We start from the raw sequence: 23,871 nt of genomic DNA on the forward strand, positions 1-23,871 counted from the left end.
GGTCACCTCATGCTTGTGACTGGCACTAGAAAATACCTTTTTATCAAGATAAGACAATATTGTTCATCTCAAGCAACCAGTACCAACCACTGTGATCACACAGAACCTGTGTGTGGGACACGTAAGGATAGATGTTACCTAAGTTTCTACTCAAGGCCTTGTACTCGCTAGCCTCTCCTTTGTCTAGCACTGCTCAGCTTAAAGGGTGGAGTGTTGTTCTCAGCTGCCAACGCTCCTGGCTGCAGTTGAGAACAGGTGTGGTGATGACCCTGGCTGTTTGTCAAACCCCCAGTAAAAGCTGGTACCCTAGAAAAGGTCCTCAGTGTGTGTAGAGTTAAATTCTTCTCCACATGTGCTGTGGCTGATGTCTGTCAGTTTGTCAGTGCACCCACCAAGCACAGGTGCCTGTGACAGCTGCTGCTACACCCCTGCTCTGACAGCCCCCTTACCCAGAGTATGTGGATGCAAGCAAACAGCCCCATGCAAACAGATTTCACCTTCTGTCTTACAGGAATTGTTTTCTTACATTGCTTCAAATACTGCCATCTTTCAGCTGGAGTTACTAGAAAAAGGGAAGAGTGAAGTGCTGGCTATTATTTGGGGTAGTGTTTTACAGTAAGAGTCAAAGGAACAAAGCTGAATTCCTTGTGTGAGCCCTCTCCCTCTGCAGCAGAAGGAGAAGAAGGCTGGTGTGGCTCCCTTCAGCTCTCAGCATCTTGAGCCAGGAGCCTCTGCAGCAAAGCCTGCTCTGATCTCCTGCTGGCAAACTGCTGCCTGCAGTGGATGTGCCTGGAGTGCTGCTCCCAGGGCTGGTGACAGCTGCACGGTGCACACGTGCAGCCTGCGGCTGAGCCGGCAGCCTCACAACCGCTTTGTCCCCTTGCAGTCACACAGGTGCTGCCTCAAGGGAAGCCAGTCACACACAGGTCTTGTCTTGCACAGCAGCTGCACACTGAGGACACCTGAGAAGGGCTTTGAACCAGCTGAGAGCTTGTGGGCAAAGGATCTTTCCCTGTCCCTTAGTGCTGAGGGGAGCTGAGGCTGCTCACCCTTAGTGAAGCCCTGAGACGCGAGGCTGGCAGGCCTGGCACCAGTGGAACTGCCTCACATCTGGCAATGGCTGCCCCACGCTAAGGACCCTGCCAAGCAAAGCAGGGGCAGGCTGGTGCCTTGGGGACTGCAGCAGGAAACCTCCAGGCTATGAAGGGTAACTATGCCAGAGTGGGATCCAAGAGGAAAACTATTCTTGTCTCCCTCCACTAAAGTGGTCGTGCAAGTCCGGGACTATTTCTTAACACACAAATATATTTTGTGATCTGAAATAATTTGACACAGAATGAATTAAAAGTTTACTTTAATTTTGAACCATTTTATAACTGCATTTTTCTCATGAAGCATCTGTATCACAGCAGGCTACAATAACTTTGGGATAAAAGGCAACTGGTAAACTGTCCAATACAAGGTTCCAAATAAACAGTTTTTACTGGCCCCTACCCAGACATATCCCAGATAAAGTTTTTGATCAAAAACATGAAATAGATCCACCTGCTTATTTTAAGCATATTAAAAAGGAAACTAATTGGACCATTTCTATTTGTCTAGTTTTTTATACAAAAAGGCTACACAATGTTACACTTTATTCAGAATACAGTTAGAGCGATTATGAATTAGTGTTCTACACCTTTACTCAATCCTTAAAAATTAGAAACTGCTGTAGCATATTCACTATAATTTAATACTACGAGAGACTTTAAAAAAAACTAACAACAATTACTGCAAAAAGAAAGGCTACTTCCAAAGCAAGCAAGGTCAGTACCATTACAGAGATTTAAAAAAAATAATAAATTTTTAACAAGCAAGGCTAGGGTTTGATAAATTCCATCTTGCAACTCATTCTTGTGCATTCTTCGTTTCTTGAATCACTCCCAAAATCCATTTGTATTATTACTCCTCGACCAAAAAGGACCAGAACAAAAAGTTTACTTCAATTGTTCCCATAGGAAACTCAGCTTGGTTAGTGTGTCAGGCACTTTCTGAGATACTAGCCCACCCCTCGAGCCCTCTCAGCAACTCTACAGGCCAATCAATGCAAGTTCACTCAGATGATACAGCTGCAAAGAGAAAAAACACAGGTGTCAGTGCTCCTGAGTTGTAAAGGGCTGTTGTAACACATCAAGACTGCATGAAGCCGGTGCACAAGACGTTACGTTAATTACTTCCACACTTCACGGCAGAAGTCAGTTTGGACTGTGCTCATTGTGTGCTTCCAGAGCATTTATTTATTATTGTGGCACACTAGGACCCAGTCGAGCCAATCCCTCCCTGCCAACCAAGTCCTCAGTCCAGTCAGCTGTTTTTCTCTTTTTGTTTTGTTTTTAAATTCAAGGTTGGAGCTTCTTACCTAAAGGATGATTTACAGGTCAGTATCGAACCAGGCCAACTGATTACTGTCACCTGGAGGCAGCCCATCCATAAGGTCCTGGGCATGGCCAAGATCTGGCAGACCATCAACTGGGTAGTCAGCACCAGGGTGGTGGCCACCCATTTCATGTTCCATCATAGGGTCCATACCCAAGGCATCCTGACCGTATCCGCCAGAGTGGAAAGAACGGTAGCTAGGATCTAAGAAAGTTAAAGGTGGCAGAGGGAAAAAAAGCATAATGTTAACAGATGTTAGATGCATCAGAAGCTGCAAGTATCAGTGTGTGAGGAGATCGTGTAGCCATCTAATTGTTTTCTAGTTCAGCCAAGTTCAACACAATCTGGTGCCTGCCCTTAACAGCTATTCCATTGTTCGGAAAAGCCTTCCAGTAGGATTCTGCAGACAAAGCACACTGCAGTCAGAAGCACGAGCAGATTCCAGCCAAGCCATTAGTCTGCACAATCAACAGTACTAAAATTCAACAATACTGCAGCAAAACCAGGCTCCAAGACTGTAGACTTGCTTCTGAAAGACTAGTCAAAAATAGTTCAGAATCCTTAGGGATAGGCTTGTGTTCAAATCTACAGACACTCACAGACTAACGCATTCAATACCAGCTTTGTTGTTTTAAAGAAAAACTGCACTATTGGAATTGTCAAGTCCATTTGTAAGGAATGGAAAAGATTTCTGGAAACAACAGCTCAGCAGGAGGTGTTCCCACAGGACTCAGACAAGAGACACTGGTTTTGCATGTTCATACGGCTCCCATTTCAGTGCTGCCAGTGGTGTTGCAGAAACGGGTTATTTGAACTGGCAGTTCCCCATCTGCCTGTCAGTTTGCAATACCTTGCTGAAGAGTAAATTCACTCTTCACTCATTTGCAGTTCTCCTTTAAAACCTATGACTTGACTTCATCCAATTGCAAGTTTAGTCAGGGGGAACAGGAGACACGTACCATCTGGGCGGTATCCAAGAGGCTCTCCCTGGGCACCGATATCCAGTCCGAGATCCGCTGTCTGTGTGTACACAAAGAATTACAAAACAGTTTTAACATCAGCTCTTTCAGCCAGCACCAGTAGTTCTGAGTTTAAAAAGCTGTAAAGCTTGCCCTAAATCCCTTTGAACAACTGCTCTGCAGTGAGCACTGCAGCACTGCTGTCAACATGAAATGCCTTTTTAGCTAAGTATCTGCATCCAACGTGTAATAGCCAGATTTAGGAATCCATAGATCACTGGAAGGAGGGTTCTGTCTGGGAGTGAAAAAGATGAGGAAGGTCTAGGAACATTCCTCAGGTACATACACCTGTGCAGATCCTGCAAGTCAGGTATTCCCAAACCAGCAACAGAGCTTTAAAGAGTTCTGAAGGAACCTCTCCCATTTGTTCAATTACAGAAGTAAGTGCCTGCCTGCAGAGCAATTGTCTAACTCCAGTCTCAAAGAGATATTCCATTTTAGCTTCCCCCCCATCCATTCTTGTGGTACATACAGGTTTTAGGAAAACAGAAAAGTAAGCACTGAAATAGTACAAATTAAACTACTGTCCCTTGTGTAGTAGATACATACCAGACAAGACAAGCTAGACTCATGAATCTTAAGAATTGTGGGAAGACAAAGAATGAGTGAAGCCTTCCCTGTATCCCATGCACACAGACTGACTTTGATTTACTGTGTAGTCCATTAAAAATGAAAAAATGCCATGTGTGATAATGAGCCTGCAAACGTATTCAAGCCTGAAATCTCAAATGTATTCAGGTCTCAGGACAAGCTGAATTCCCAGCCCAAGATTACTAATCCTGCATTGTTGGCGTGATAGAAGCCTCACAGGATATGTTTTATATTTATGCTTCCCTCATATCACTCATGTTTCTATTTTTACATCCAGAGTTCATCAGGTTTTGACAAGCAACACAGAAAAGTACAAAGTTCTTGTATACAGCCAGCTTTGCACACTAGCAAGCATAATGAGCATTACACTCTTCAGCAGCAGCAGCAGAGAACAGACTCTTCCTGTCTGCCAGGGAAAAAGCAGCTTGAAGGCTGCTTACCACACGTTCACTGCACCAGAACACAGAGAGCGAGTAAAGAAGGTACAGCCACCACACAGCTGTGTAAAGCTGGGCCTGCATCACTGATGGCATCTACACTTCACTGGTGGAAGGAGGGGGAACACAGAAGTTCTAACACAGATCACAGAACTCGCCTCGTTCCAAGCCATTGGCTCGGTCCGGAACAGGGAGCTTGTCAACTCAACAGAAAGTCGCTTCTTGTAGTCCTGTGGTTTGTCCTCAGACATTCTGAACAGCACTGCAGCTGCGTAGGTTGCTGCCGAAAGGAAGAGTGATTTTAGCAGAGGTCAAGACTTCTACCAACTCTTCTAACACATGTATGAAGCCAGCCTTAAGTTGACTTACCAACACCCTCATTCCTAGAATGAAGCAGTTCTGTTAAAGGAGCAGTTGCACCTTCAGCTTCGATTGCTTCAGCTGCCTCCTTGTCTTGAGCCAGTTCACAAAGTACACCAGCAGCTACTCTCTGGATATTCTCGATGGGAGAGTACAACAACTGCAACCAAACACAAGGCTTCTTTTAGCTCTTCCACTTGAAACAAGCTCTTCAGCACACTCTGACTTAGCAGCTCTATCCAGGAAGTGCAACAAGAGCTGTTTTATTTCTTTTCCTAATAGGTATTATAGTGCTGTTCTGAGCTCTCACTTACCTGCACAAATAGTGGAATGGTATTTAGACCCCTGATTACGATTCGATTATGAACATCACGTGCAAGAATGTGCAGGGCTCCGGTGCAGCCCTCGACAATTTCTTCCATACGCACGCCCTCCTGGTTAGGGAGAAAAGGCAAATTTTGAATTTGAGATATTGCATACTCTCTTAAGTGGCTATCAAAAAGCCTACCAGCAGTTCCAACTAATCATTTAACTCATCCCCTGCATTTACCCTCTTTCCCTAAGTGCAGGCCTTCAAACTTAACATCCCTGCTACAAGTCAGCCCAGTGTACCCACCCAAATTCAGTAGTGAAGCATCCCAGTGGGATGCCTCAGTGGCTTTCATAATGAACTTCGCCTCTGATAACACCATCTCTTGTTCTACAACCTGCATTAGCCCCGCAGTTACTAAGCTGGAAACAGCAGTTACCAGAAGCAAAGAGGTCCCTGCCTTCCTCTGCATGAATTTACTACACTGCTGTACTAGGAGATGCTGCTTCCATTTGCTGTGCTAAGCAAACCCCTCCTTTGTTAATATGTTTAACAGGATAAAAAAAAAACAATTGAGATTGATCTTGTCACACACTGACCTGGAAGCCAAAGAAATAACAATTACGGAGCCTGCACAACTTCTCAGTACTTTTACAGGTCTAAGCACCCTTGCAAATATGCAATAAGCTGTGACAGCATTCTTAAACACATTCTTCTGAGAAGGAGGAGGGACTTCTGGTTTCCTGGTAGAAAATTATTTGCCTTGCCAGAGTAGGCAGTACTATAATTTCTGTGAGCTCTAACATTTGGAATTAAATGCTCAAGAGGTTATTAAAATAAGAACCAAGGTTTGTTTTGGCATCCTGATTTAAGAAAAATCTCAGGTCTGCCAAGACAGAGCTATCAGCACACAGATGATAATGCAACCTAGAGCAAATGGGACAACAGTTCTTTAGCCCAAGCCCTACAGGACTGAGGTGCACTGACAATGAGGAGCTGGAGAGAACTTTGATAGGTGCAGTGTCAGGGAGGGCACTCACCACAAACTGCTGTTGTGTCCCGCCCATGGAAGTGCGTCGCTGGGTATCCTGGTGTGCTCTAACCAGCAACTGCACTAGCCTTGGGATAGCACCTTGTTCACGCAGCGGGGCGTGGTTGGCAGGACACAGGGCCAGGTTGCGGATCAAGCCAACAGTAGCCTGCAGGTAAGGAGCAGGTGGGGAATAAGAGAGCAGGAGAGGTGTGCTTGCTTTAGTGACTTCTTTTAATCAGTTCATCTCAAATGTTTAAATCTCTAAGAGTAAACACTAAGTTGCTCAAGTGGAGCAACTTCTCCAGCAGACAAATTGTATCCCCAACACCATGGGAACAAAGAATTTTTCACTTTTAAAGTTACATTTTAAAGAGCAACAGTTTTCAGTTTCAGCTCTGGCAGTTTTTAACCATTATTTACCTTGATCAAAGGCCAGTGTGAGGGTGGGTGCAACAGCTTTACCACCACTGGGAGCCCGTAATGGAGACGAACTGCATTTTGAGCCATCTCTGCTTCTTGGTGTCTGCTGGTGAGGTGACGGAGCGCACAGATCGCAGGTTCCGTGATGTCTTCCCTGTCCCCAGCCCGGAGGACTGTGCGCACCAGAGCCTCGATGCCACCAACCTGGCACACCATCATCTTGTTCTTGTAATTGTTGCAGGTAAGGTTAGAAAGGATGCCAGCGGCACAAGTCACAACATTAATATCATCCGATCCTAAAAGCTGAACTAGAGTTCCTAGAAGGCCTTCCATGCCCTCCTGCAGAAACAGAGGGGAGAAAAAGTTAAGTCTTCTTTTTCACTACGTTGACTTTTGCTCTTGATCCCTTTAGACAAGCCCTTTACCTGCTTTGTTGCAGCATCTGACAGATTTCTCAGAGTCCAGAGACAGTTCTGGACAAGACGCTGGCTTGGATCTGTGAGGTGGAGCCCCAAAGCTTGCATCCCACCTGGAAGATGGTACAGATTTGACACCATTACTCAGATTTTACACCATACTCTGATGCTCACCTCATAAGCAGTCAAGTCCTTCTCTTCCTTGACATCTAAGTGCAAAACCTCACAAGCTTTTGGATCCTTCTTGTCAATATCACAATATGGCTGGGACCCTAGTCCTTCTTCATAGGAAAATAACAACCCCCTGAAATTCCCTGTGTGACACTGGGCCTTTTAAATGTGTGCATATTCTCAGGGATGCATCCTGACAACACTCACCCACTAACAGTTAACAACACAGTGGAGTTACTAAAAACAGCCACCCTTTAATACTTCTGCATACTAAAGGCCTCCAAACCTGGTTATGGACTTAAGGACCAACCCAAGTTCATTTTTTGATGCTGGCAGTTTCTGTTTTTGGTGGAATGAACTGATCCCAAAGCACTATGTAGATTTTTAAGTTAGAATGAGTACAATGTACTTACCAGCCTCAACAATAGCAGGCTTGTTGCTGGAGCAGACTGACAACACCTTCAGCACCCTACTTGTGGTCCACAATAGTTTCTCGTAAGTATAGGTCCTCATTATGTTTACTAAAGCCTGGGGTCCGCCACTTGCCAGAATTATCAGCTGAAAGACAGCAAAAATAATATTTGTCTGTCACTTCCTACACATGTCAGCAGGTAGTAAACGTTGCTGGCTTACACCCCTTGTGGTTACAGTTCCCTAAAAAAAATTCCCATCTGCTTATGTGGACTGTAAGTTTTACAGTCTCACTATAAGGACAGCATTATTTCTGCAAGATAATTCCTGCATCCCTCCCCTCTTGCAAGGTCAGGAATGACTGGCAAAAGCCAGTGGCATGTGGCTGAAGATTCAGAGTCAGGAGGTCAGTACACAAGAACTGTCAGGCCATTCATCACAAGCTTGCTCATTTTAACTACTTCAGCACCAGAGGCACCTACCTTACTTTCTTGATTGCCATATGCTAAAATCTGAAGGCAGTCTGTTGTGATGGCCAAGAATTTGACATTTGTCTTGTTGAGCAAGGCCACCATTTTCTGCAGCCCACCAGCGAGACGGACAGCCATCTTGGCTCCTTCCTGATGTAACAGGAGATTGTGAAGAGTTGTAATGGCATAGAACAGCACAGAGTCCACTGGAGACCTGAAGAAGGGAAAATCCTCATGAGTACCGCTCCTAGCAGACCCAACTGCAAAACACAAGCACCGCCTCAGTAGCGCACATACCCCAGCATTTTAACCAAAGCAGGGATGCCTCCTGATTTGAAGATTGCCAGCAAGCCTTCACGGTGATGTGAGAGGTTGTGTAGTGTCCCTGCAGTACACCGGGCTGTCTCCACATCGTTTGTGTTTTGCATGGTACGTACGATGGCAGACACCATCTGAGGAGATCTCATAATGGCGTGGCGCGACGCTTCCTTCTTGGACAGCTGATGAACCATAACTGCAGCCTTGTTCACCACCACCTAACACAAGTGTTTGAATAAAGCTTTTAGTTTTGAGGTCATTGAAGGTGCCCCAAAAGCAAGCTTCACCCAGGCAAAGAAAATACTTACCTGGTCCTCATCATTCAACAGTTTGGTCAGTTCTGGGATTGCACGAGTTGCAAGTTCAGCATCATCTTGGTAGTTTATCAAATTAACAACAGCATGTTTTAACATCTGGGATGGCTCAGCCAGGCGCTGCACGTTGGTTGGATGAGCTGCATCAAACTGTGTGGATGGGATCTGCATTCCTTCATCCAGGGTTTCAGGGAACATAGCTGCACGCACCCTCTGAGCTCTAGTCATTGCATACTGGCCATCAATATCTAAAAACAAGGCAAGTCATCATAATCTCAAACTAGGGATAAAAAGCTCATCATCCAGATTGGCAGTAATTGAGTAGTTAGGTTTCTGTATTATTAAACTGCTGGTCCAAGCAAAAAGGTGTAACAGAAAAGGCCTTACCTGCAACTTGCTCCTGAGTGAAGGACTGAGAGAATCCCTGTTCCCACTCATACAGCACTTGTGTTGTGTCCACATCTTCTTCTTCAGGATTTCCTTTGCCACTCAAGGAGGGAGCAGTTGTTGTGGCCCCAGAATGGATACCAGAGTCCAGATATGATTGCTGCTGCCAGTGACTGACTGCTGCTTTTCTGTCTGGCTCCATTGCCATATCCAGCTCCATCAAGTCAGCTGTAAGAAATCATTGGTGAACAATTAAGTTTAGTTCAATTGCTCCAGCATGTATTAATCCTACAAGAGATGACAGATTTTAAATTAAAATAAGCTGTTATAAACAACTTCCTCAACCCAGCACTGGAAGAGAGCAGCAACTTCAAACTGAGACTATATGTTGAACCAAGGCAGACATGGAAACCTGAGGAACAGGCAGAACAATCACTGCTATTGTGGCTGTCCTGACCTTACAACAAACTTAGAACAAACTTGTCTGAAGGTTTGATTTCCAGTGTAAGGTATTAATTACTGTAATAGAGCAGATGTTATTCAACCTAAGTGACTTTGGAAAGTTAAAAAGAGAGGGATAAGGAGTCTTCTAGATTCTAGTAACAGAAATTGTAATGCACTATGTACCTTGAGTTGCCATGTTCCTTGTTATGCTCCCAGAACTCTTCCTTGCACCCTTTCAGAGATCCTAAAAAAGAGCAAGGTTAGAACTTATTAAATACTAATCAGAGCTAGTAAGACAGGATTTCACATTAGAACACTGGAATTGCAAACTAAGACTTGGCACATCTTGCCATTTCATTACTACAGTGAATATACTCCAATGCTAATTAGCAAACCTCCATGGACAGACATGCAAAAGAACTCAATGTATCACCCAGACTTCTGTCAGGTTATGTGTAAGATATTCTCTCAGAGCTACAAGAGAACAAGAACTGAAGACTGACCATGACAGAGCTATTTTTCACTCCTCTATCTTTGCATAAGATTGAAGTCCAGAGTTTGGAAATGCCACAAAGACAATGGCTAAATGTCACACGTCCTCATTTCCCTCAGAGATAAACTACTTAGAAGATACTAGAAAAACTGTCTGATACAGGGCTACAACATGAATTTTCATGGGGAAAAGTGAAATGACAATGTAAGGCAAGTTGCACAAAGACTACCTAAAGAATCATAACCACACTTCCTCCTTTATTCCCTCCCTGTGCCATAAGAATAAAGGTGTCTTCCTACAAAAAAACTCTTCCTTGAAGTTAAAACTAAAAATTGAACCAGCCTTATTAAAAAAAAAAAAACAAAAAAAACCCTGTCCTTCAGTAAAACACACTTTTATTGTTTGCACAGAAAACCAAGATAACTGGGGGCAAGGAGGCTGAAATATGATCAAATGCCCTATATAAATTTTCACTATGAATCTCCATTCCATATCACCAAGCAGTCTGGAAGTATTTGCACCATAAATCTGTACCTGTCTCTTCACTAACCTAGAAAGGCTACAGCTCCACAACAGGTCACTTTTATTTCATTTGCTCCCCTTCCCCCCACAGTCCCAGCACAGACACAGAGCTGGTGACAGCCTAATCTGGGAGCCAGCCAAGCAGAGACATTTGTAGTGGGAGCTTGTGCAGGGAGCAAAACCATCTCTTGCAGCAATCAGCTTTCACTGTGCTGTTAGGTGTTAGAGCTGTGCTGATCCAAACATTCCTGCACAATGAAGTAAAGGCAGTGCACTAACCCCTGAGAGGACAGGTCTGCAGCGCTGCGTCAGGAGAACAAAGTCCACCTGACTTTGCTGGATTTGTGTAAAGACAGATTTCTCAGTTTAAGAGTTTCCTTCAGGAGCACCTTTTAGAAAATCATAATTAAACAGAGGGCAGGCCTGAAGTTTTAAAAGTCTCACACAGGGTAGGTGGGACAAACATATTTCACGGACTCTGAGCCAGCTGCAAGATACTCCGGCAGCTCCTGAGCAATCTTGTTGTTTGGCTGTACAAATGCCAGTGCTGTTTGTCCTGACTGCACTCCCACAACTTCTGGCAGCAACCCTTCCCTGGCTCTTTTAAAATGGGCAGTAGATCTGCATCTGCAGCAGATAAACAGCATTAAGCTGATATAAGACATTACACAACATACAATAAGCATCCTGCTGTGCAGCTGGAAACTCTAAACTGGTCCTTCTCCACAGCCTGGAAGAGACTGGCCAACTCAGAGTCTGCCCTTGACAGTGGGCATGGAACATGTGCTGAAAATACACACACTTCTTCCAGGCCCTTACCTTGGATTCTTCCAACATGCTGTTAGGAGTTTGAGAGTGGTAGTGGCAAAGAAAAACTTAAGTCTCACTGTCAGTTCACCACTGATTAAAAAATTCTAATGAGAAGCTAAGTTGAGAAAGCGCCTATACAAAAGCTTGGTAGCTCTTTGCAGGTCTTCTGCATTACTTTGTGAGTTCCATTAACACCTTCCAAACAGAAAGGGAATATCAGTAACAGTAAAATTTGTATCTTTGCTCCCTGCAGTCCACACTCTAAGTCAGATGTGACACTTCCAATAAAAAATTTGGCATGTTCTAGCTGCTATATGAAACTTCCAATATGCTTAGCACAAAAGAGATTGATTTTTGCCATAAACTTTCCCATCTCCTCCACCAGGACTATGCTAAAAAAAGGATCACCGAACTGGTTTTGAAGTTGACTGTTTCATCAACCACTATGCTAAGAGCAGTGACTATGCTTTGAGACATTTACTACCACCTGAGATTTCCATACACAATAAGGGGCTTGGGAAGAACATTTATAGCTTTCTCCACTGCTGAATTCTGCATCAATGAAGGCAACTGGCCTATAGCACATGCACTCTGAAACTGCTGTTTCAGTTTCTGCAGCCTGAAGAGATCAGAAGAGCAGCTCTACCATCAGGTAAAATCAGACAGACCAGAGTAGCCACTGAACAGCAGCACTGTTCCAAAACAACACTGAAGAACATCTACAAAATAGCAACGAAGAATATGAAGTGTTCAGAAATGCATTCTAGTGACATTCAGTCTTTGGAATGCTGACCCTTGATCAGCCTGCTAGTTGCATCTGCAAGTTCCAACAGCCTGATCTGCATTTCACACACCTGCAGCCCCCCAGGAATTCCTGGTAGCTTTTTTAATTGTTATTTAGATAGGGAATTGGGTTTAATCCTAGAAGTTCAAAGTGCCAAACAAAAGTTGCCAGAGTTTGGTTTTGGGTTTTCTGCAGTTAAACATTCTCTCATCTTTTCCTTCACATTCTTTTTCAATTTTACAAAGGGGTAAACCGAGTCCAGGCAAGCTGCTGGCCTTGTCTTCCTGTTTGTCACTCTCAAGGCGAACCAACACATTTATAAAGGGAGTGACACCACCAGGCTCGCTACAAACACTTGTGCTGCTCATTTTCTTGACAAAATGGATCAGTACAAGGTCAGCCACACACATCTCAACCATCAGGAAGAGACAGAAGGCCTCAGTATACTTTACAAACAAACTTCAGCAGGGCTGCAAGCTTCACAATTTTTGAAGGCTAGCAGGCACTCAGAAGTGGGAATTCTGATAAATATCACGTTATACAATTCACATGAATGTGCTGCTAGGAGTTAAGGGACTTGTCTCACAAAGCTCCTCCTGCCCCATGAGACCATACACTAACTTAGCAAGCATCATCAGCTTTGGGTTTAAATGAAGGTTAGGGTTTTTTAGACTATGTATTAAACAACTCCTGTGAAGAGCAATTCAAGACCTTGCACTAGGCTGTATTATGTGGCATCTGCAAGCTTAGAAGGCACACGAGCTAATAATTTCAATCTACTACAGAAGACAATTTAATTTTCTTGATCTTCAAAAGGAATGAAAGAAATATTAGGTATTATTTCTGATCATGTGTTTTTATTAGATATTAATTTCTGATTCTGGAGAACAGTTGCCTACAGTAGTTCTGAAATCTGAACAATTTTCTTCTTTAAGACTGACTCAAATTACACCTGACTGATCTGCTGAACAGTTCTTTTTAAAGCAAGTCAAAGTCTGCCATAAATCCTTTGTTTGAGAGCAGTATGTTACTAAAACTTGCATGAGAAACCCAGACTGATCCATCCAAACACCACGAACTGTTGCACACAAACACCCTGCCTGACCATGTTATCCTGCTCTTTTTCTTTGTTTCTCTCTCACCTGGGACAGGCCAAGCAACTGCACCTTTGAACTCCCCATGAGTTCTGAATGATACATTTGCTTACACAGAACAAGCTGATCATCTTGTGACAGTCACAGCAGTTAACAATGTGCATCACCTACACACAAGGGAAGAGAAGTACCTGTACTGAAAAACTGTTTTTCTCCAAGTGCTCTGAAGTCATTGCAACCATTCCCAAGGTGTTACTGAAAGCATCCTTTGGGTCTGATTTTCTAACTGGTCTTTGCTGCTTGCCAATGATGTTGCCTGTGTATGTGCTTAACTAAAGTCCACAGCCGAAATATACAGGCAACAGCAGTTCCACAGCTGGTAACACCAGAGAGCACTCATTTCTATGACCCAAGTCCTTGTATTTCAGTTCTTAATGTAGCAGAGGCTTCCTAATTAACCTTAGTTTTCAAGTTGGGAATTTGAAAAATACATCCAATTAAGGAATTAAAAAACAAATCAAAACAACCCTTTTTAATCTTCCCCTGGAAGTTGTTAGCCTGTTTTCTAGAAAACAAAATGTGGGGGAGGAGGAATTATTCAAGCAAGACAATACTGACAGTGGAAACATCAGGGAAAAAGCTTTCATGGTATAAAGGCACTTTAGGCAGGAGTGGCTGAACTGTCTCTAAGCAGTTTTTGGTCTAACCTAAGCCCCAGATACAAACACACTTACAACAGACAGACCTACAGCTACTGATCTTTGCCTCATGAAGAGGAGAGTCGAACTGCTGTAAACTTGTAATTATTCCTTATCCAAATGTGGATAAGTTCTTTCCTCCCATATCCACCCACAGGTTTGAAAGAAAACTGAATTTTTATCTGGCTGTATTGAGCTCTGGTAAAAGTACCTTTGTAGGTAATTTTAGAGGTCATTCATGTACCAGATGCTTCTGTAAGATTGGTAAGAATTCCTGGAAGGACAGTTTTGGTGCTGTGTGTTTTAAGGAATGTTAGAAGTTTGTGGTAGGAATGACAGCTGGGATTTACAATTTTTTGAAAAAAAATAATAGAAGATACTTTATTTGAAAATAGATACAGAATGTGCTTGAATTTCACTCTGAAAACTGCATTTTTAAAATATTTATTTTTCTTGTACAAAGATAGCACAGGGGATTACAAACAGTTTTCCTGGAATGTATTTCCATATCCAGTAAACAAATACAGAAGAGCATTCCCATATTCTGTCCCCAATAGTAGCATCTGCAGTCCTCAGCCACCCTGTCCCCTCTAAAAGAAACAGCCACATACAGTGAGTACAGATTATTTTGAAGTTAGTTATGTGCAAGTATTAGAAGGCCTTGACTACTGGGAAACGAGTCACCCACCGATACTGACTTCTGCACACCAGTGCTTTAAGGACTTGAATGGACAAAAGCTACTGTGAAACTCACTGCAAAGTGGCTCCTGAATAATGATTATGGGCTGCAAATTATCACATTAAACAAAGCAATGCACCACTTGGATATTTTCAGAGAGAGAAAAATTAAGGTTTATCTTAGTACCAGTACTAGGAACAGGAATATAAAACTTCACATATTTTATATTAATGTCAGTATACCTTCTGCTTTTAACAGGGTGATTTTTAATACTATGTAAAAATGTCTTCAGGTGGCTTATGACAAAACATCTTAACCTAGTGGAAGAAACTTGGACAGTATGTAATACCAAAAGGAAACAAGTCAAACCATGCAGTCTTATTCCACTAATGGGGAAAAAAAAAACCTATAGGCTTTCACAGCTTTAAAACTTTTCTACCTTTTTTTTGGCTTTGATTACACAATAGAAACATTTATCTATAGCCTTCATTACTACTTCAGAAGAAGTGCCATGGCAAGAGATGAAGCAGTATTACTACATTTAAGTGTTGTGCCAAGATGTAGCAACTTACACAATTTCAGAAGTTCCACTGAAAACTAAGAGCTACCAGTAATCTTGACCTGAATGCCACACACTGAAATCCATCTTACTGATCCTAGACTGCAACTGAACACTCATTTATTAACTATACCTTGTGGCAAAACTGCTCTGGTTGCTCCTCCAAGCAACATTTGTTAGTTAGCATCACTCCCTCCTACCACTAGGCTATTCTTGCTTAGTGAAGTATTTCTCTTCTTTCCAGTGATAAACTCAGTATCCTGTATAATCCATCCAGCTCAAATTTATCCAAGCAGGAATACTTCAGCCAACACATTCCACTGATGCCTGTAGAAAGTTAGAAGATGCCTTGCAAACAGCAATACATGCTATCTTAGATTTAGCTAATCATATCATAATATATTAGACTCTGAACCCAGAACATGCAATTGTGTTAAAATGGTCTTTAAATTCTCTAATTATTAAGCCTGAAAGTCTAAGGTTTGTTTTTCCTAACAAACTTCAGGAAATTAAGAAATCTGAATATCTGCTTTACTGACCTCAATGGTTAAAAGGTTCCAATTTCTCAGCCTTCAGCACCTTTAAGACACGCTGGAAGAGGCAACAAACTAGCTCAGATAACCCACAGAGCTTAAGTGGGAGAGAGGTGCTGATCTGCCAACGCTCACTGCAAGTCACCTCTATTTCAGCCATTCTTCTTTGCTGCTTCATTTCCAATTCATTCTTTCCTTTCTCCTCCAGGCATCCCAGACTGTTACTACATCAATTGTCCTGGCTTCTCAGCCTTTGTCTTCTGCCTTAGAAATTATCTAAAAATTCCTTTCTGTAACAAAGGCAGAAAAACCTTCCTATACTAGCCTTTGTAAGGGTTTTTTTTAATAAGAGTTCACTTCATGCCACACACAAAATAACTGAAAATAGAGAGGCAACACATTATATCAGCAACCTAAGACCAAGAGTATAGGGTACAGAGTTTCTATTCACATGCCCATTGGCTAAAGCAAATAACATGTAAATATTTCCTTCTTGCTATACTTCTCCAAGTTGATTACAACTGCTTGATGGAAGTGTAATGCAGGCAGTCTGGTAGCCTTGACTAAAACACTGGGTTAGCTGTATTTAAATACAGAACGTGTTCCTCAAAAATGTCTAGTGAAGGAAAGACTTAAGTTACAAGTTCCAAAAAACTCAAGGCTTGTTTTGGAGTCAAGAGAGTCTTAAGTAAATGTGACAGAGGAGGGAAAGGGGCCACAAGAACTTTACAACAGCTGTAAAGTTCCAGTCTGCCCCTCTAGAGCACTACAGAGTGTTCTGACAGGACACTCACCTGTTTTACCTTTCCCTTCCTCCTAAAAGAGAAAGCAGGCTGGTAAAGAATCATACCTCTGCCTAGCTTGCAGTGTTCAACAACTCCTAAGTTTCAAGTGCACTTGAGACTATAATGTAAGCATAGCAAGAGCCACATTTTGTTTTGCTCACCTCAAGTACAGAAAGCCACCCAGGATGTGGGTAGTTTTAATAACTGCTGAAGAGCAACTTTGCATGGACTGACAGTTCAGGTAACAAAAGGTATCAGAAGTGGAGGTCAGAGATTTCACTTCCAGCTGCAGCCCTGTGCTGTGCTCAGAGCAACTAACACAGCACGAAGGCACAAACAGCTTGTGCAATTCATCAGGGTCTTCACAGGCACTAAGGTTTAAGTACCCTTTTAAAAACAACCCATTAGAATTCTCAATAAAGCAAGAGCTAACCGCGGTCTGAGAGACACTGTCAACCAACAAATACCTCAGATAACTAAAGTACAAAATGATGAGAACTTGGAAGAGAATTCAGAACAAGCACATCAGGAAAGTTACTAAAAAAGAAATAAAAGTTCATCCTGGCACCAATCTGCACTACCATGCCAGAAGATGAACTTTGAAACTGTAGAACCAGCTAGGAAGCCTCTGCAAACATGAGGCTGGCAATATCATATAAACGGTTTCCTTTTGAAAGAAAGGAGATGCACAGTACTTTCATTCTTCTAGAGCAACTGTGGTGGAATTACAGACTGATGGGACACACAGATATGTCTAAATGGACTTTTAAACTTGTAACTTCTAAATGGTTGACGTTTACCTACTACCATAATTTCTTATCAGCAGTCCCCTACATAATTTTGCTTGATGCTGGCCAGAGGCACATGGCTGGGCACCCTGTGCAATGTAAAGAAAGCACCTCTTCACACAGTCACATACTCTTAATTACAATCATACTGCAGGAGCTGAAATTTCACAGTACTGGATCTTGTCCCTTCAGAAATTAAGTGTTTGAATCCACAGCACAGTTATTTCACCCTTTACCCAGAGGACATTCAGGAGTTACAAGAGGTCTGTCAACCCAATCCTTTACATTCAAAATCACAGACAACTATACGCGGAGCTTTTAACAGGATCTGCAAACAAAACACTCTCTGTCCTAGGTGTTTATTTGTCCTTTCTAGAAACTTCTGGTTGCTTCTAAGAGCTATAAGCAGCAGCTGCGTTCAAGCTGACAAATCAGCAGGTCATGTTGGAAAGTAATGATTTAAGAGAGCTTTTCATCAGCAAGTATAACATAGCATTAGCAAAAACTTCCACTTTATTAGTTGGCAAAATAGACCTCAAGCACTTAAGTATCCTCCTGACTGTCCAAGACAGGAGCTGATCATGATCTTAAACGTTATGATGTAAAAACTGCTTCAAATGTGTAACTCTGGTGTTACACATCCAACTTGAGAACAAAAGTAATGAACTTCCTCACATAATGTACATATCAATCCCCTGACAGCAGTCTGTAGCTCAGTATTAGAGGACTGGTATGACAGCTTCAAGTTTATGAACTTGCATTAAGTCATAACAAGATTATCAACCCAAATACTCTCAGGTCTTAATTATTTTGACCAACTAAGTACCAGCACCACAAACAAAACAGTTACTAATCACTTCCATTCAGCAATGGATTTGGGATCTTTGGGTCACTGGCACACAATTCCTACTAGGGCTTTGTGCAGCATTCACTAAGTTTGAGTATCCTCATGGCTGGTCAAAACATTGAGAGTATTATTATCACAGCTTAGAGAGCTCCCACCTTTTATTTGCAAAACACAGATATGTACATTATGCACACTCCCATCTTCCTTGGTTAGGGATGAGCCAGTGTTTCTATCCAAGGTTTAGTCTGCCAGCAGGACTCAAGTAATAAATATGCAGTGGTTTACAGCTTTTGGTCCATGTACCCGTACTTATCACTGAGTAAGGTGACTAGTAGAGAGCTGGCAGTAGACAGGATCAAAATTCATTCTTTAGTCTTTCCTAGTCACACACACAAAAAAAAAAGTTGCCATTGTGATCATTTAGAGGCAACATATTCTACTTCAGACAAATATTATACCACATTTCATTTAACACTCAAAGTTCAGGGACAAAACCACTGCCAGCCCTCAAGTTGCCCTGCCCACATGGTTTTGTGTATCAAAAAGACAATGGTTCTGCAGTCCTTTAACACAATCATGTGCCTCCCTAACAACAGACACTGTTACAGAAATACCTTTCCAGCCTGTTCGTGCGTGGCTTTAAACACTCACTTCCACACCAACACAGGAACAACTCAGCAAATCATCTCTCTGCCAAACGAGGAAGTATCTACCCATAATCCAGCTTCTTCTTAGACTGCAATCACACAGTCAGCCCTGAACTTGGAGGTTAAACATTAATCTCTACAGTTTAAAAAAACAGTGATCAGTCATAATTACACTAACAAAGGACTCATGAATCTGAAAGTGGCTGTCTTTGCTTGTCTGTCATAATAACTCTGTATTTACAATAAAGCATACCAACACTCTAAAAAGGACTGTTCCAACAACAAACATGCTAATGAATTTGGAAACTAGAAGATGTTTCTTCAACTCACTCTTAATTTAGGCAAACTGCTAAGGGAGCTGCATTTAGCAGCACCTTTAGGATGTTAGGATTTCTGGCCACTGGAGGGCACCTGAAATGTTGCCAGGACAATACAGAACTACTTTCTACAGTCGCTGCAGACTTGGCAAACTTATCCAATTTATACAAGACTATTTAGCACAGTAAGTCAGCCCAGAAATGCTGGTTCCAGCAAATACACGTACAGTGCACACGGAGCATTTGCCAACTCCGGCAAAACCCAGCTACCTCATACTGCTTTTTAAATGCAGCAACACAGAGTATGAGATTAATTCTTTCACTCTTCTACATCAGTCCTCAAACAAGGCTCCAGAGTTAATTGAGTATTAAGTAACAGAGCAAGCACTTCACTTCTGCAATACCAATCCAGCCAATGTACACTATTTCCCAAAGTCTACTTGGAACAGGAACAGAAAGTTCTGGTGTAAACTAACATGTGCACCAAACTTCCCAAGGCAACGAAAGCACAGGTGAATTTGCTTCCACACCAGAGAAAACAGAATCAGGAGGTCAGGCTGAGCTACAGGTATGTTTCACCTGCTCACCTCATCTACTTGGTGCCCCACACAGACAGAAATGCCAGAATTAGGCTTCCATTAGTTCTCTCCCTTGCACCTGAAGTTACCTGTCAGCAAAGAAAGAAAAGCACAAAGCCCCAAATATTGAAACAACTTCTCTGGCTCCTTTCTTCTCATGTGAGGCAGCACAGGCTACACAGTGCCAGCACAGTTTAACAAATTACCCTCCTGGGCTAAAGCCTGATCCCAGACTACAGCAAGTTTTACCTTGGAATCAAGTGCCAGAAATGGATATTGAAAGTTAACCACCGTCAGGCTGCCTTATGTTGGCAAGCCTAGCCAATTCAATCGGTGCTTAACTGGAAAATCAGAAATACTGCCCTTCCAGGAAAATAATTTTATCTAAAGAGACAAGAAGAATCACACACTCAATACTTACTGCCAAGTTTACCATTTCTAGGTTCCCACCCAGTCACCCAGCAAGGCACGGGGCTCAGAGTTTGCAAGTGCACGTTCTGAGGACACAGGAGCAAGTCACAGCTGCGTGCACAGTTTCTCACAGGTTTTATCAGGCTTTGTGAAGTATGATGTTCAAGATAAGTGAGGTCAGTCCTGATTTTCCTGCCATGGTATGCAGGCTACCACAGTCGCAGAACAAGTTTTGCTGCAGGCAACTGCAGGATAACCACAAGCCCAGCATTACCAGTTTTACTATGAATTAAGGCAAGTGATTTTGATTACTGCTGTATTTGCACACTAGTCTGCCTACTAGACAATATTCTGCAGAAACATCCTTATCCAGGAGTTTCAGACAGCACATTCAGACTTCAGTTTCTGAGACAGAAGCCTCCAGCATCCATATTTCCTGCTCCATTCCTTCCACTTCCCTTTCCACCCCTGAAAACACTGCAAAATCAGATCACCACTGGTACTAATCTCCTGCCTTAACATGCCCAAAACCTCAAGTCTAACTCTTCAGAACACGGTATTTCAGGATGCTAATTCAGACGTAGAGTCATTATAGATGGACAGATGTTTCAGAAAAAAAGTCATTATGTCTGAAGGGCAAGCAGGTTCCACAGCCAAGGTTTGGTAAGCTACTTACTGACAGACCACAGTCAGAGCAAAATGCTGGTGCCCAGAGTAGATACACACCACGCAAAAAGCCCACTCTATCTATAGCTTAGCCAAGGAAAAGCAAACTTGGTTGATAAGGCTGTAACACAGCATTTGAAGAACTGATTTTTCCAATCAAGCTTTACTTTGAATTAAATCCTTACTCCTAGAGGCTATCGTGCATGGCATTGTCCTTTCCAACATGGTGTTTTTACTTATTTCTCCCCTAGACCTTGTGAAAAGATCAGCCATACAGACGAAAATGAACATTCCCCTGGATATCAGTTTACACACAAATAGAAAATAACTGCACTAACAGATGAACAAATGTAACACTTCTTTAGAACAATCCCAGAACAATGAGACAGTGTAATTTTGAATTGAACAGCTGAATTTAGAGAGCTTTAAACTCTTGCCTGAATACCTAAGCAGCCTCATTTGCAACAGTACCAGCCATTAGACAAACGACACAGCAGTCACATACCTGCAGCTGTCAGCACCTTTTTATCAAAAGTGCAAAATCAACATTAGGTTCCTGGACTGTTAGGTACTGAAACTCACATTAAACTTGGGCCAATACACACCAGTAAGTTTTGCCGTTTAGGCTTTTTTTTTTTTTTTTGAGCCTTGCAGTAGTACCGTTTTGTCATTCAGAAGCAAAATCATAACTATGAAGTTGCTGACTGGTGTGTGAACTTAGATCAAGAAAACCCCAACACTCTTTCAGCTAGTTTCCTCTGTCTTCGCCTTGACTGTAGCCTCAGCACATAAAGATCCTGTTTTACTAAAACCCCTCCTTGATTTCCGTCCGTCGACCTCAGCATACCAGCCCAGCCTCTTTCCATTCACCACTTGCATACTTTGGGGGATGGGAGGACCACAGATGTCTGGAATATACAGAGTGTCAGAACAATGGCTGCTCCATGAGAAAGAGATCAAGAAGTAGCTGATTACAAAGATCAACACTGCCATTCCTGAAGTCATAAGTAAGTTGCCCGTGGTACCTTCACACAGTCTGTTCTCTCTTTCCAGTTAGGATAATTTTCTGAGAAGGTTTTTGGAAAGGGACACAAAAAAAACGGCCCAACGTCCTACATCGAGTTTTAACTAGGGAAAAATGCAAGGTTTTGCTAAATTTAAGAAAACTTGCTGCTCTAGGAGCAGCTAATCATGCACATTAGAAATGAACTAAGCTTTGTTAAAAAAAACCCCAACTCAACAAAAACAAACTAAACCAAAACCAAACAACAAACCACAAAACAACACACCGTTCCTAGAGAAGTGAGCGCCCTGGATAGTTCAGGGAGTAGCCGCGAGTTGCTCCCCACAGCTCAGGACCGCGGCACTCCGGGAGCCTGGAGCGGCCGCGCTCCTCCCGGCCGGCCGCGGGCGCTTCCCCTCGCAGCGTGGGAGCCCCCACAGCACCCCGAAACGGTGCGTGTGAAAAAACTTAATGTGATGGCTCCCAGCTCCGCGGAAGCTTCGTTCCACTGACACCCAGAAGCAGCAGCACAGCCTCTCCAGCAAATATGCAATGCCACTAAAAGCGAAACCCCACAAGGCAGCAGATTAGTTATCTCCCGCTGACTGCAGTGACCGTGATTAATTATATTCCGTACAAATAAACCCGTACCCTGCTCTCTTCCCCCTCCTATCGCCAAAGGGGATCTGCAGCCCACCGGCGAGTTAGTACTCCCCTAAAAAGGGAGGGGAAAAAACCTCTAAAATAGTAATAAAAAAGGGTCATTAAAGTACTCCGGGCTCTGCCGCAAACGAGAGCGGAGCCGGGCGCATGGACTCGCCTTCTCCCGCAGCCCAGAGCAACCACCCCCTCGCCCCAGGACGAGCTTCCCAAGAGACACCTCGGGAGCTGCAGCTGCCGCTCCTGCAGCCACGCAGCTGTCCGGACCTCCCAAAAACAAGAGCCCTCGCTCTCTTCCTTTCCTGCCCCCCCACCTCTCTCCCACCCCCGCTCCCCCCCTCCCCCAGCCCCGTCCTTCCTGCCGGGCACACCCTGGACCCCCTCACGGCCGCGGGGGTGCCCGGCCCGGGTTTGCCCCAAGTTCCCGCCGGAGAAAGCGGCACTAACGTTGGAGGAAGGGAAAGCGCAGCGGTCCCCCGGGCTCCGGCGGCGGCTGCTGCTGCTGCCCGGGCGATCCCGGTCCGGTCCGTCTTTCCTTCCTCGTCCTCCCCGCCGCCGCCTCCTCCTCCTCCTCCTCGCTCACGGCGGTGCCCCCGCCGCTGGCTCCCGGGTGGCGACCGTACGGGGCGGCGGTGTTTCTGTCCCCCGAGCGCCGCCGCCGCCGCTGCTCCCAGCGCCGAACCGAGCGAGAGGCTTAAAATGGCGTCGCTCACAAGGAGGTTCTTATAGCGAGCGCCGAGCCCGGCTGTGTATCCTGCCGCCGCGGCCGGGCCCCGCGCGCGGCATTCCATAGGCGCCCGGCGCTCAGGGCAGGCAGAGGGAGGAGGAGAAATAGTGCCCGGCTCCCAGGGCGGAGGGAGACAGGGAGCGGGGAAGCGGCAAGCGAGGGGGAAGGCCGAGCCAGGCGGCGCTGGGCAGGGCTGGGCAGGGCAGGGCAGGGCAGGGCAGGGCAGGGCAGGGCTGGGCTGGTGCAGGGGCAGGGGCAGGGGCAGGGGCAGGGGGAGCGCGAGCGCGAGCGCGAGCGCGGCGGAGACACCTTATTCCGGAGGTGGGAAGGAAGGATCAGAGTTCCCGGCTTGGGAATGAAGTTGCTGCTGCCCTGAGGGGTGTAGAGGCGGCGGGGGAGGGGATGCGACTCAGGGGATCAGCCCGGGGTCCCGCTTTCGGAAGGGAAGCGTGGGGGTGGGGGGCAAAAGGCGAGTGTGATCCTCTCTCTCTCCTACTCCTTTCCACCCCCCCGTTTATTTTGGAGTTTCGTTGCCTGGGGTTTTTAATTTTTTAATTTTTTTTTTTTTTTTTTTTTTTGTAATGCACGGCACCAACTGTAGCGAAACTCCGTCTTCCCAAACGCCCTCGTCGCCAAGTCCGGGAGGCGCTCGGGCCGCTGCGGAGAATCGGCCCCGGCGCTGGGACGGGGCAGCCTCCGAGCCCGGCCCGGCGCTCGTCCCCAGCCCGGCCCGGCGCTCATCCCCAGCCCG

The 23,871-nt window shown here is 44.3% G+C and overlaps 1 protein-coding gene across 2 annotated transcripts; it reads right to left on the reverse strand.

Annotated features, from left to right (window-relative positions):
- Positions 1-1,337: 1,337 nt before the first annotated feature.
- On the reverse strand, positions 1,338-23,107 carry CTNNB1 (catenin beta 1). 2 transcript variants are annotated; one of them, XM_054273697.1, is made up of 16 exons: positions 22,841-23,107; positions 9,703-9,763; positions 9,076-9,303; positions 8,683-8,936; positions 8,354-8,592; positions 8,069-8,270; positions 7,589-7,733; positions 7,014-7,117; positions 6,589-6,927; positions 6,176-6,334; positions 5,140-5,259; positions 4,835-4,985; positions 4,620-4,745; positions 3,378-3,434; positions 2,402-2,622; positions 1,338-2,111 (listed from the first exon to the last, which is right to left on the reverse strand). In XM_054273697.1, the coding sequence occupies exons 2-15, from the start codon at positions 9,713-9,715 to the stop codon at positions 2,414-2,416; spliced, it is 2,346 nt and encodes a 781-aa protein (XP_054129672.1). In that variant the 5' UTR covers positions 9,716-9,763; positions 22,841-23,107; the 3' UTR covers positions 1,338-2,111; positions 2,402-2,413. The 2 variants fall into 2 exon arrangements, with proteins under 2 accessions (XP_054129672.1, XP_054129671.1); XM_054273696.1 differs by having other exon boundaries at positions 3,378-3,438; positions 4,624-4,745; positions 22,841-23,105.
- Positions 23,108-23,871: the final 764 nt, after the last annotated feature.

This window comes from Melozone crissalis, unplaced genomic scaffold (assembly GCF_028551555.1).
Source record: "Melozone crissalis strain CALT ecotype California unplaced genomic scaffold, PUWL_Pcris_2 ptg000016l_1, whole genome shotgun sequence".
Classification (NCBI taxonomy): Eukaryota; Metazoa; Chordata; class Aves; order Passeriformes; family Passerellidae; genus Melozone; species Melozone crissalis.